This window comes from Ammospiza nelsoni, chromosome 9, assembly GCF_027579445.1.
Source record: "Ammospiza nelsoni isolate bAmmNel1 chromosome 9, bAmmNel1.pri, whole genome shotgun sequence".
Lineage (NCBI taxonomy): Eukaryota > Metazoa > Chordata > Aves > Passeriformes > Passerellidae > Ammospiza > Ammospiza nelsoni.
The window spans coordinates 26785450-26799976 of NC_080641.1; the positions used below are offsets into that span (position 1 = coordinate 26785450).

The window sequence follows — 14527 nt, forward strand, 5'->3', positions numbered from 1 at the left end:
GGAAGCCCTGGTAAAATGAGCAGCCAAAAAGAACAGATACATTAGAAAAAGAAGGAATGCATAAAAGGGACAAAAATGTTAGTGTTCACTTTTGCTGGGATTTTTGTTTTGTTTTGTTTTTTTCAAAAAGATCATAATAAGAGACTCAGACATAATTCTTGGCACTTCTTTTAGTATAGTTAAAATATTTTAAAAACTGGTTTCTTTTATATTTCTATTTTATGCTAGCTAATTAAATAGAAAAAAATTCCTTTAAAAGCTCTGGTGTAAATCATGGGTCAATGCAAACTGCTGCTACTACCTTGTGTGTTGCTTGGTTTCTTACCTGTTTTCTACCAGAAAGTCTACCACATATTTCTTCAGACAGTAGAGATGGGCATCCATCAGCCCTGTTCTGATGTGCATTCTGGGGTGCCTGGAAAAGAATAAAAAAGAGAATCATGGAGCTTTTGCATGGCTGTTTACAAGAACCTGACTTTGCAATGAGGTCAGGGGATAGTGACAAGTGTGCAAAGGTCTGTTCCTTCCCATGGAACAGGATTGCTGGAACAGAAGAGCTCAGGCTGCCATTATTGGGCTGTGTCTATAAACTTACACCTGCTGGCCCTGGGCTGATCTGCTGCAAAAGAAAACACCTCCTCCAAGGAGTCATTACTCCTGCTACATCTTCTCATGTAAGTGGAAATTGCACATTACTGGGCAGGAAGCCAAAGTAATGGGCCCAGAGTGCTAAAAGTTACAGTGGGTAATGTCAGGGTACAATAATTCAAAGCTTCTGGCTAAGTGCCTGCCTTAATATATATGCAAGGCTGGGCATGTTCTGCTAGCAAACACAACAACACTACTGTATTTTCTCCAACACTTCCTGGAGGGGAAGAGGGGAAGGAGATGGGGTCTGCTCACCTTTCTTACACTACACATTACAAATGATTGCCACAGCTCAATTACAAAGCACCTGGCTATCCAGCCCAGTAAGGTGGGAAAGATCAGCAAAACTCCCACTCATTATAAGCCAAACAGGGAAGTCTTTGCTTTTGGAGCAGTGTCAGGTTAATATTTCAGAACCTCAGGAATCTCTGGTAGCTTCAAAATTTTAAGAACAAAGTTTAAACCATAAAGACTCATTGACTGCTTCTATTGCTTCTCTTTATGCTTTCTCTGTCCTTGGGTAATGGAAACCCTTTTTAGAACCTGTTTCAAACCAGCTAGATATTTTAGGCCAATATTACTTTCTCTTCCACAAATCTGTGGCCTCATTTGAGACCATTTTGGCTGCCTGAACATTTGCCACTGTTCTCAGAACAAAAAAGCCACAAGAATATTTAGCCTTCAGATTAAAAAAGACAAAACATAACAACAGTCAGGGACTATGCTGAGCTGTTCAAGACATCCATAACTGCACTCACGGTCAGAGGCTATTAAGGAGAGAAATTTCAATCCACACCTGAAATTGTCTCTGTTTTCATTTTGCTTCCTTTGATGTCTGGATTTTATAATTAAGCTTGAATGAACATATTTATCAGTGTACTCTATCCAACTTGGTTTGCTTATTCCAGAACATGCTAAAGTCAGATGTTTGTGATCATGATCACTTTTATTATGCAGTTACCTCAGCAGAAGGATCACTCACAAATTGGGCATGCACATAAGTATAAACAGTAAACCAACACCACCACACCAAATATTTCTTAATACCAAAGTTACCAAGAACATCAGGTGTTCTAGTAAGACATTTTTCAGTGTATTTCTCAATTACTTCCTTGAACTACCAAAGTATTTAAGTCTTAACATTTCATGACTTTTGTGGCATTTCTCAAGCATGCCATTCAAGCTACGCATATTTTTAACTATAACAAAATTCTTGAAGTCCCATTTGCAAAAGGAAAGCTCCTATAATAGCAGTACAACACTTTGCAGTGAAGTATGTGGTACTAGAAAATGATATATGCACTTTCAGTAGATTACTTCATTAACAAAACATGAGCTCACCTAGCAATGCTCCAGTACTGATGTTATCAGTGGCCCAGATGTTGCTGTGGAAGGCAGCCCAAATAGCAATGTTCCTTATGCAAAGAGGATAGGGAATCCACTAATTTTAATGAGATCTTGTAGTTGGAAGTCAGCAGATTCCCTCCTGCTCTGCATCCTGAGAATGGTTTCCACTTTTTGTGTATGTGTGAGAGGGACAAATTTCCTATCTTCTCTGAGAAAGGTCCCTTTGTATTTATGTAATGAATATAATAGTTTACTGGGAAACTGAATAAATCAATGGAACAGGCAATAAACATGCAAACATAAAAAACGAGAGGCAAAAATGGGAGGAAAAAATCCAATTCCTAACCTGAAGATGACAAACAAGACAAAATTTCTTTAGTGCCAGAATGCCAGTTTTTTTCTCTTTCTATTCAAGATTTTTCATACACTCCCCCTTAAACACCAGGCAGAGGAAGGCTGCAGGGGCTAGGCATCAAACAATGCTGTAAAACAGGAATTCCCCAGTAAATGCTGGTTCTGTGGCCAGTGTCTGTGTGGCTCTCACACACGCAGTCTCCCCACCTGCAAACTGGAATAATGCTATTTAGCTACACCACAGGACACTGAGGATTTGGGGCTGAAGTTTGTGTCTGCATGCAAGCATTGTACCAAGATTTTCTGTAGCTATGCAACTTTGTTACAAAGTTATACAAAATCGGTGGAAGTGGACAAATAGTAGCACAGTGCAATCCCAGCTCCTCAATCCCACACAAAACAACCCCCACAAAAAGCAGCCAGACAGAAGTAGTACTGAAACACCAGCCTGAGTTAGCTTTCAATGTAGAATATACTAACAATAATGGAACATCATGCTGGACAAGAGGGAGGTCTCACAATGAAATCCTCTAAAATACAGACCACCTAAGTGATTTGCAACAGAATAGTCCCATAGATTAATATTATAATCACAGCTTCAAAGGTCAAACAGGCAAGTTTGGGCACATGCATAAACAAAGCTGTGATTTCTGTAAACCAGGCTCAAGAAGAGAACAGCCACACTAAACCAGACTGATAAGAGCACTCTATCATAACAAGCCACTAAAGATGATGCTCATTTTCATTGACTAGTGCTTAAACCAGTTTATCTTCAGGTAAAAGCAAAGGAGCCAAATAATCTAACAGATAACAGCAAACCCCATCACCATTTCAAATGAGCATCTGGTTACTAATATTGAGAGCCATGCTCCCGTCTCATGCCTCTGATCTCCCACTCCATCAGCTAATCTTTACAACATATGAAAAATGAGCGTGTCCAAGAACAGCTGATACAGAGAGAATCAAATAACAAACAATGCAGGAGCTGACGCACCTAGACTTATTGCTCCGAGGGAGATAATACAGAAGGCTTTTAATTATATCATCAAAGCCAGAGAGAAGGTACTAGGAGGGGCTGGCTGCAGATGGTTAAGTGTTAATGAATGCCGGGTTGGGTGGTTTATCAAAAGAAAAAGACTGGATATGTATCTGAGAGGGTCACCCTTGAGATGAAAGTTGCAACAGCCATTGTTGGAGCTCTTTAATGAGGGAAGAATGTCAAATGTGTACCCTTTAAGAATCATACCAATTACTAAATGAACTTCAGTTCAATCTAGCAAATGTAATCAAGCACAAGTCATTAAAATACACAGTAAAACTCCCTTTGGTGCTGCCACTATAGTGTCTATTACTGTCTGTGCTCCCATGCAAGGGAGGGGGCTGCTCCCACTTACAAGCTCTGTGTGTTAACTGACAGCAGATTTTAGTCCTAATGATGAGGCACGGAGGGCTCCCTGGCAGAAAGCTGACAATTAGAAGGCTAGGAGAGATCTGTGGAGAAGTCAGGGAAAGATTAAAAGAGCAATTTCAATGTGTAAAATTAGCTTTTATTAGCACATAATTCCACAAAATCCTGACTCAGGATGAGAGTGCATAAAGGTCTGCAAGAGTCCTTAGAAAAGTCTGTGCCTGTAATTCCTGACACGCCATTGTGAAATAATAAGCAGTACTAACAGGATTGATGCATGCTTCATACATGGCATTGCTTTGAAAGTGGAGCCCAGAGCTTTTCTTTCCCTGATAACCCCCCTCAGGATTTCCTCCCTCAGGGAAATCAACCACTGATAGAGCAAACTTCCCTTGTTTAAAGGGAAGAAGTTGGACAATTGTTTCAACTGTAAACTAATTAAGAGAGATTACCACCAAGAGCTGGAGGTTCCAACCAGCTCCATACTCCCACTGACAGTGTGATAATGCCAGGCTGGGGTCAAAATCATAAATCTGAAGGGAGCACACACAATGCTTAAAGCCAAAAAGCCTCTCTACTAAGCATGGGATATTGCCACATTAACCTCACCACCTCACAAATAAACTAGCTGAGAAAGAGAAATCCCATGGCCTCCCTTTCCCTAACTTCATACAGCTGTTGACGGAAAATATGAAGGTCTTTAAATAAGCTCAAGGACCTGAGGCTGTCCGTACTCTAACACTAATCCAGGCAATGACACAATAAAAATCTAATCATACCTGCTATTAACCTGGCTCCTAAACCTACACCTGAATTACATCAGGTGGGCTCACGGGTATTAGTTAATCTTCCTCCCCATCCTTCCAAAGTAAATAAATAACAGCAAGCTATGTGCAAACTACGCATTCCAGACTTGCATCTTTTCTAACTAATGGCATGTAGCTCACACAGCCCATATAGCCAAACACTCTGTCACATTCTTCCTGTCCCCACACCATGAACTGTGCTCTTGCATGAAGCAGCGTGCGGTCCAGTTCAAACACAGTGCTGACCCCTGCCTGTCTGCAAGAACGTGGTGCTCTCGTGTTGATACAAAGCCAGTGTACAGATCAACATGAAGAGAAGTCTCACAGCAAAAGCTGCCAGACCACCTTTAATGTCTCAAGCATTCCTGCTTTTAAAGGAAAAAAAAATAATCCCTAAATCGCATTGCTCATTTACGGGACAGCTCTTGGCTGTAAACTCACGAATAATAAAAGACCACTGTTACACTGGCTCTTCAAAAATCCCAGACACCTTATGACCTTAATTTTTTTTTTTTTTTTTTTTTTTTTTTTTTTTTTTTTTTTTTTTTTTTTTTTACGCAGTGCTTTTGGCCAAAAAGATCCCAAAGCACTTATCCCCATGAATGTCCCCACTGTGTGCCGGGGCTGCTTTGCCCACCGGTGAAATGCTGCCACCTCTGGGCTGCAGAGCCGCGGTGGCGGGGCCGGCCGGGCCCCTCCCGCTGCTGCAGGGGAGGGTGGGCAGAGGGGAGGCAGAGGATGCGACTTCTTGGGTGGGACTGCTCCGGTGCAGGCTGAAAAACACCCCAGCAAGGGGGCCCCAAGAGCTCAACACGGCACAGGCTACTATGAGGTGTCTCCCAACACATGCCATGAGCCCTGGACGCCCCTGAGCTCTGTTCCCCTCCCTGTACTTTTGTAACAACCTTATTTAAAAAGGCAAGAGGGCAAAATTTGCTTTGGTCCATGGAGGATCTCGCAAGGGAGGACAGGACACTGCAGTTCTGGTAACAACTACCCACCATTCATCCTCACAGCTGCTGCTGCTAAAGAGACACTGCACCAGAAATGGGAAGTACTTTCTAAATGAAAATGTTTTATTGATCTGGTGACCTAAGTTGCTTGAAAGCCTTCTGAATAATAAATATTTTTCACTTAAAACCTTCACCACATGCCATTTTTCTTTGTTGTATTATGTTATTAATATACCCATGAGACTATAATAAAAACTCTGAACTTACTTTTGACAAAAACATGCTGAAAACTTTTTGGTAAAGAAACTAACCTTCATGGAAAGCCAAAGATTAAATCATTTTCTCTAGTATAAAGAGTATAGGTTAGCAGTCAGAACTCAGGATCAATATTTGCTCAAGGTCAGTAATGGTTTAGAACAAGCCAGTGTGACCTCTCTGTAGAAAGAGTCATTTTCTTGGCAACAACGCTGTGTTTTAAAGTTAACATCTCTTGTGACGTTGATGCTGAAGAGCAAGGGTGCCAATGGCTGCACAGCCACCCCATCACATGAACCTATAAAAAATGTTTTTCTTCATCCTGCTACAGCTTTCCCATATGAAAACAAGAACAACAGCCACCCCAAGTCAGAGGAGTGCTCCGTGGGGGCTGCACAGCCACATTGCTGGATGTGCACGTGCATCCCCCTGGGAGCACAGCAGACACAGCTGCCTGTGAACGCACTTCCCTAAATTTGGTTCCAAGGGTCTTCTCTACCATACTGAGTGTGAACAGCTGTAGGAAACAATGCAGGGGCCAGGCTGCCCACAACACTACCACCCCTTTTCTCTTTCCCTGTCACTGGAAAAACAGAGTTCATGCAAATATTTTATACTAGACACTTTTATACTAGTACTAGGTATTCTGCTAGAATACCCTGATTGCTATGTATAAACTGGGAAAGCAAAAGAGAGAGACCAAAATGATAATAAGCCTGGAGTTTGGTGTGAACAGAAGAGAATACACTGTGAAGGAGGGCGGGGACTGCCAGAGACATTATTAATAGGTTTTACCCTTGAGCTCTGGCAGCTACTTGTTCTATACACAGAGGAAAAGGATTAATCAAGCCTTGCACGTAAAGGTTCTTTCTATGGTCTGCCAAAATATTTAAAGGGCTATATACAAAGTGCAAGCCTTATTATTATACACATTCAATGTAATCATCTTATGCTACAGTTAAGGCCAGGATGACAATAAAGTAGATTATTGTGGGCTATAACCAATTCAATTCCAACACAACGGGACATGGCTTAGTCACTTCGTTCAGATCTGGTGTTTGAGCTTATTTTTCTTATGCTGGGCTAAACTGTGATTTAAGAGATTTAATCGAGCTTTGGGAAATGCTTTCTTTGCTGAAGAAGGAGAAAGAGCTAGAAGTCTGCACCTGGCAACCCTAATCATTTCCAATTTTCAGCCCATTTTGCTTTCTGCTTCATGGAAATTCACCTTAGTAAATAACTGCTCCCTAAAATCACCAGGGCTGAAAGGATGACAACACTTCAGAGGAACAAGTTTTAGGAAAACAACTGAAGCTGGAGGATTGTGTAGAGACTACTGAAGAACAGCAGCTCCTGCTGATCCCTCCTACATCAGTTCCCTAAGGGCTAAGCAGCAGACATATATTTTTTTAAATCAAATAATTACAGTAAATGCATGGGAAACTGAATACTAGGTCAAAGCTGCAGGTCACTAGCAATATGTAGCTTAAACACAGCAAGGCTGACACAATCTCTTCATGCCACTGGCCTGGACTCAAAGGCAAATAAAACTGTACTTGCAGCATGAGCCTTGCATAACAAGGCTCTAAAGACCTACTGCACCTCCCAGGTGAGGTGGGTCCTACTTAGAATATACAATCTGCAAAATTTGGAATTTAAGGTAAGGGCATATCTTTGGGCTACTAAAATACATAGGCAGAAAGAAATTCTTCCTTCTCTAATTTTAAATTGCAAGCAAAACCATAAGCAAAAAAAGCCTCCAAAGTTGAAATAAGCATAAATGTTTCCCTTGTATTTCACAGGGCCCAGGAGCAGAGCAAATTGAAGTTGTCAAACACATCCCTTGTGTTTCCCACTGTGAGTTGCTGTTCAGGTACCTCATGAGAATCACCTACTTCTGCACCACCAGTTTATTAAAATTAAAAATCTCTCTTTAAACCTGTTGCTATGCATAGGACATAGGCTGATCACTCACTTCCCTTTGCTAGGATCTTTGCCTGACAAGCAAATGGGCTCTTCATGACAGAAGGTGCACCTTTGTGAGTCTTTCTGTAGAACATATCTGCATTCAAGAAAGTTAAATTTCACCAGACTGAAGAAAAACCTGACAAGAGCCTGACAGCAGGTCATTAGAGTTATAAGAAGACTACATGTTAGACAAAGCAGCATCTGGCTCCCACCAAAACTTACAGTCCAGAAAGCAAGAAGGCATTGAGCTTTGAGTCCAAAGATGGGGAAAATTTAAGTGTTTTTATTACCAAAATCTACTCAAATCCAGCCCAGGTAAATGCAGCCTTTCTGCCTTAAACCTGGCAATGCTAATTAAGTGAATTATACTTTGTTCCTGCTCCTTGATGGTCTGTAGCTTCCTTAGCTGATGCTTTGACCTGCGGGGTTTTTGTTGATTTTTGCAACTATTTCTTCTGCCTCAGTTTTGGTTCACAGTAAGTTTTTACTACCATATCTACTCACATCTCAATTCCACTGGAACCTCAACATTTAGCACTTGACATGGTAACCACTCTTCATACTGACTGCAAGTGTCAAAATATTCAATTAGGTAATGAGAACAGCTTCATCTCAGGCAGAATTAAAGTGGGCACAGAACTTGGCTCTGCAGCCACTGTGGAGGGAGTCTGGCTGTGACTGCCAGGGCACAGGCTGCTCCACACCTTGGCAGTGCTGTAAAGGTACATAAAACAAAAATACATGTTGAGGAAATTCTTCTAAGGAATCAGCACTCAGACTTCATGAATCCTGCTTTCCCACAAGAAAACAGAGGGGTTTCCTGACTGGGTTATATGAAGTCATGACTCAGCCTGGGTATTCAGATACACCCTCAGAGACATGATAGCTCAGATTTAAGGCAGCATCAGCCTTGAGCTGTGAGATTTCAGGACAGTGACAGAGCCATCAAAGCTTGGGACATCAACCACTACAGAGTACAGCCCAGTCCTGCAGTGAAACTCCCCAGGTGATACGGACATCACACAAGAAATACAGACATACTTATGCTCTTTTCTAGTTTAAAATAGCCTATACATTTTATCAACTAATATTTTGACAGTATCAAACAATAATTTAATTAAAGTAATGTCTTAAAATTAGCAAGTGTAACATTCTTTTTGCAGAGTGACAGCAGAATTGAAAGCCAAAGGAGAACTGAAGTCAGACTGAAGCCACTGACAGACATCACTCATCTTTTCAGCCCAAAAGAACCATATGATTACTTCTTTTAATAGTTAACTGGCATTTTACAAAATACTATTAGAAATACCATGGAATGAGGAATGTAAGTATCAGAGGGTAAAAAAAAAAGGAAAAAAGATACAAGATACAAGAAAGTATCATCACCACAAGATGACCTTAACATTCACCCAAAGTCTAAACTTGCATTTTTTTTAACAAGTAATTACAGTGGTTACAATCACACTGGATTAGTTTCTGGTTAGACCAGATTACTCATGATTTAAAATTTTCAGACTTGTTAGTAGCTATAACAGAAGTTGCTGCTTCTTATTACTATTATTACTACAAGAAACTGAACCTACAACTAAAACACTTTCAGGAAGATGCTGAAGTTGGAGCTCTATAGCATTGAGCCCAGATGAACAAAAACATACTGCACTAAAGACAGAGCTGGATTTCCAAGAATCTCTCTCACTTTTCACCCCCATTAGTAGCACCTGAATAAAAGTTTAAGGTTGAGCTGGATGAATTTTGTTCCTTCGGAACAGTGATCATACAGCAATTAGAATACTGCAGAAGAAAATCCAGGTGAATTCAATGCAATGAGAAGGTACTTTGAGCAAGTTTCCTTCCTCCTCTGGAGCAGTTATTGCTGACTGAGAAACTTCACATACACTAGAGTGTTCAGCACATGCTAAGGTGGGAGCTGCCTTTATAAATAGTAGGCAAAAAACCTCCAAACAAACAACAAAAAAACCCCCAAAATACATTCTTGAAAGAAAAGTTGTCAGGACAGCTAATAAAACACTGTTCATCTGTGTATTTTCACAATTCCAGTATTAATTTTTGAAATTTTCAGCTGCAGTTTTGAAGTCCAGTTTTTGGCTAGAATTACCACATATTTTATTGCTATCACCCCAGCACATTACTTGTCTGAGATAGGGTGGCTTCAGCAATTAAATAGATAAGAGAAACATCATTAATCCAGACTTCAGTGGTCCCTCACAGTTTAAAGCAGCGGCAGAGAACCATTTTCAGCACAGATCACAAGTTGGTATTGAAAAGCAAGTCAGAAGACAGCAACTGAATCCTCTGTTGTTTATACCACCTGGGCAGTGAGTTTAAACCTCACAGCCTGGATGCAATAAACTGGCCATGGCAAGTACCAGAGCTCAGCTGTTCCATCATTTGCTCTTAGAAGAGCTCTCTATACAAAAACCAGAGCAGCAACAAATCCAGTCCCTGTCCTTTGCAAGGCTAAACTCATGGTAGGACAATTGCCTCATCTTGAAACATTTAGCCTAACAGAAAGAAATGGGTAGTGGATGACCTGAAGATTATCATTTACAATTTTACATCAACCTCAGATACTATTAAAACAAAACAACTTTTATTCCCTTCTTGCTTGGAAAAGACTGGGACCATTCTGTCTGTGGTCGTAGACTGTTTCAGTATTATCCAACTGCATAAACGAAACTAGTGTCAAAATTAAGTTTTAAATGGCTTGAGGTTTATAGGAATTAAAGAAGGAAAAATTAAATTTGAAACTCTGCTTGTTTACTAGCACTAATTAAATATGCCAGATTTCTGGGCAAGCTTCCTAGCCTGTGGCTACTACGTTACTGGCTTGTAAAACAGTCAACAAGTGCATGAGTACAAAGCACAAATACAATAACAGATTTCGTGTACAGTCCTGCCCTTAGTTTATAAAGAAAAAAATGTATTAGAACCAATCTGTAACTATAAAGCCCTGTGCTAACCCTCTAGACTGTGCTAGTAACATTAAAAAGGCCCAAGTCTACAATGGCTGCTTTTGCAGAGACAGTTAAAAATGTAAACACAGAGAGAGGTAAGAAGCAATAAATACAACAAAAATTAACAGGAAGCCTTAAAAGACCATGAAGAAGCCAAATTTTTACTTCTAAAAATTCCATGCTTCTGGGCTCTGCTCTCAAAATAATTTGCTATTAAAAATAAAAGGGAGTTTTACCACTGCAACAGAAGAGGTGGGTCAGATTCTTCACACCACAGAAGCTGCACTCTTCACAAATAGATTTTATTAATATATTGGACTTCGCTAGCAAATAACTTTATTCTGGAAAGCTGGAATTGCACATTTAATGGGAGAATGGACCAGATCTTCAAGTGTACAGTCCTTCACATTCTGTACTTTTAAGACAGGTAATATCTTTGTGTTCTACATTTTAAAGGAACCAGCATAATGAGCTCATAGTCTGTGAGGAAACTACAACAACCAAGAAACAACAAACTGAAGCCAATCTCAGAAAAAAAAGGAGTCTCTGGGAACAGAACAAAATGCAGTGGCAGTTGTATCACCCTTAAGTAGGTAGAGAAGGAAGGAGGGACAGTAAGAGCCCATCAGCTAAACTGTTCTTTGCACACCCTTCTTTCAGAAAAAGCTCCAAATTTACTTTCTGTGCCTGAAGCAGCTGTTTCTACAAAAGCAGCAAACAACTCTTAATAAAAAAAAACACTTGTGGACAATTTGCTGCCTTGACAGCTTTAACGTGAAAAGCCTTTCACAGCAACTCAAATTAATGGGTGTTCCCACTGTACAGTAGTCCTGCTCAGCTTTAAGGAAACCAGGAATTATGCTTCAATAAAAATTCAGCCACGCAAATATTCTGCTGTAAAAAGAGGCATAAACATATAAGTCTTCAACTTCCAGAATCACATACATGAGGCAAAGGGAAATGATATAAAAATAACCAGGCTTTTGTTTACATCTGATTTAGAAGAGCAATTCCAGAAACTAAATTGCTTCCACAGAGGCATTGATTTAATTAGTCTGCATAGCATGCTTTATTTGTGTTCAGACCTCTGACGTACATTGATAAAAAAAGAAAAAAAAAATACACAGTGGACACACACAAAATAATTGCCTAAACTTTTCTATGCCAGATGCAGGTAGGAATTCTCAAACACACTTTCATGGGCTCTTCCCTACATGCAAATGATCCTTTTTTAATATACACAAACTATGCATGTTTTCAATTAAAAACATGACTGGATTGATTGGATCATATATTTTTGCAAACCAGCCAAAAATCAAACACAAACTGAAGCCATGAAGGAATTTCTGGAAGTACAAACCATTCTACAGTTCTAATTCTGGCAAGGAGAAACACCTCTCATTTTCAAACAATACTAGAACTGACATCAGTGCACAAAAATATGCTGTCATTCAGCAATGAAATAACTACATTAATGAGCAGTGTTCAGAAGCCTAAAAATCCCTAAGTGGTCAAAATCTTAGCTTAGCAAATGATAGCCCACTATGATCAAGTAACAGCAGAACACTGGCTTCTTGCTTTTTGGTAACTCCTAATCTCAATTTTGGGTCCTACTATTCAACAGGATGACAATGGTCCTCAGAGATGTGAACAATGGATTCTCTTTAGGACACAAGCAGTGGCAGGGAGGGTGACAATTTTGTTTAAAGTAACAAACAGGACTACTAAGAATGGGTTCTCATACACCTTTTTTTCCCCACTGCATTTTGATCCCCATGAGTACAGATATTGCTTATCCTTCCTCACTACAGATGTAAAAGCCAAAATATCCCAGAGTTTTGGGAATGAAATTCAGCTATGTATGTAAGTAAGACATTATTCACTTTTAGAGACAATATCCAAGTTCAAGTCAGTGCCTACCTTGAATGAATACTTCTGAATTTCATAAATTTTTCTGCTCTTTATAACCTCATCTAATTTTCCCTATGCATGCAGCACGCAGCAATCAGGGATCAACAATTCTGACAGACAAGTCAGATCAGCCTTTGCAAAGACACAGCCACAACACCTTTCCCTGGTGTACACTGCAGTTCCCTTCAACTCTCCTGTGTGCACAGCATCCAGCTGGTGCGGCCTCACATCACCTTCCCAAAACCCCTGCTCATTTCAAGCTTTTGGATGCTGAACAATTTGGTTCAGCTTTCACCTCTTCACCATACAATAACTTTTCAGGCACTGCCCAATGATAAAAACATTCACAGGTCAGTGTATCTAGAACTTAGGAAACAGCCATATCCTAAGATACCATATCCTAAGACTCTGGGTATTTCCACTGAGACATGCATTAACACTCATGGCCAATTTTTTATTGCCATTGGAAGAGCAGTGAAATCAGCAGTAGATATGCAGACATATGGCAGGTAGCAGACTGAAGCCTTCCAGAAGTCTTGACTGGAACTTGTGAGTCACTTCCACTGTGAACACAACACGTTTCCATGTACGAAAATTAAGAGGGCAAAGCATAGATATCAAAGTAAAACGAACTTTTAAATTATTGTGCTGCAGTTTGCAATGATCTTTCACTCATACTCAGTACCAGACACTTTTCTCATACTGACAAGTTCATAACCTTTCATCCACTGCGTCCAAAATAGCGAATCAATCAGCTAGAACTTGAAACACTGAAATGCAGGAGCAGGTAAAGTGACAGATTTCATTGCAGCAGGCTACTGAACTGCAAGGTTATTTCAGCTCTGGAGTCTGGCATTTCTGCTGTTTGTGGCATTCTTGATTTACTGGTACATTATAACTTTGTTTATGCACACAACCTTAATGAAGCCACTATTCAGTAGGGCGGTATCACTTTGTTTTATTACCATAAAATGTCATTCAGAAAGCATTCAGTCTTTCTGTTTATGGGTAAAACTGACAAGAGAAGAAGTAGATCATACACAGCTGCCCAAATCAACTGGGAAGGTGTTTTACAACAGATTGCTTGCAAAAATATCTGTCAAGTTTTTAAAATGTTTAGGAGAAATGAAAGCAGTTAGTCTTCCAGGCCTTCATATGTGATAGGGGTATGGTCACCCCTATCACATATGAAGGCCTGGAATCTACATAATATCCTGAGCATTGTAACATTTTTTTCTAACAACTATCAAGGAATACAAAAAAATGCTAAAGTCTGTTTTTTTTCCAGTATGCTTCCTGCACATAGCAACGTAAATCAGAGAACACATAGAATCCTGTGTTCCAAAGTTACACTACAATGGGAGTACATCTAAAACAAACACATGCAAAGGCCATATTCCTTAAATCTGAAATATATACTATTTTCTCAAAGGGTAAGATATAGAAAAACATACCAGCAAGCACCAATTTGTCTCACTGATCTATCCCCTCAATAGCCAGAGGCTACTTTTAAGTATGCTGACTTAACACAGGAATCTGAATTGTATAAATCAATGTCTCAATTAACATTTTGTTTAGGAAGAGTTACAGAAGAAAAACAGAATGTAATGGTTTGCTAGCATAGTGGCTCCAGAGGTCTGGGACTGTGTGCAAGAAGAATGGAGCTGAATGTGGGAAGGGTCCATTATTCTTTCAATAGTGTCTGGTGCTGCAAAGTATGCACTTGCATACTTTCCAACTGGAAAAGCTTAAGTCTTCAGTAGCTCCTTGGTCTGGGAAAATGGCAGGCACCCAAATGCTAACCCAGGGATCTAGGAACAAGATCTACCTGAAGAACAATATTTTTCAAGTGGCCTTAGAAGTGAAAAATGGCCATAAAAAGAAGTCTCATTTCCCAAGGGA

General features: G+C 40.0%; 1 protein-coding gene across 1 annotated transcript in view; it reads right to left on the reverse strand.

The window, feature by feature from the left end:
* Positions 1-14527, reverse strand: part of EIF2B3 (eukaryotic translation initiation factor 2B subunit gamma) — a 95459-nt gene that overhangs the window by 47985 nt on the left and 32947 nt on the right. Inside the window, exon 5 of the mRNA XM_059478272.1 lies at positions 326-415. Coding sequence (XP_059334255.1) covers positions 326-415 — 90 coding nt within the window. The remainder of the gene's footprint in view (positions 1-325; positions 416-14527) is intronic.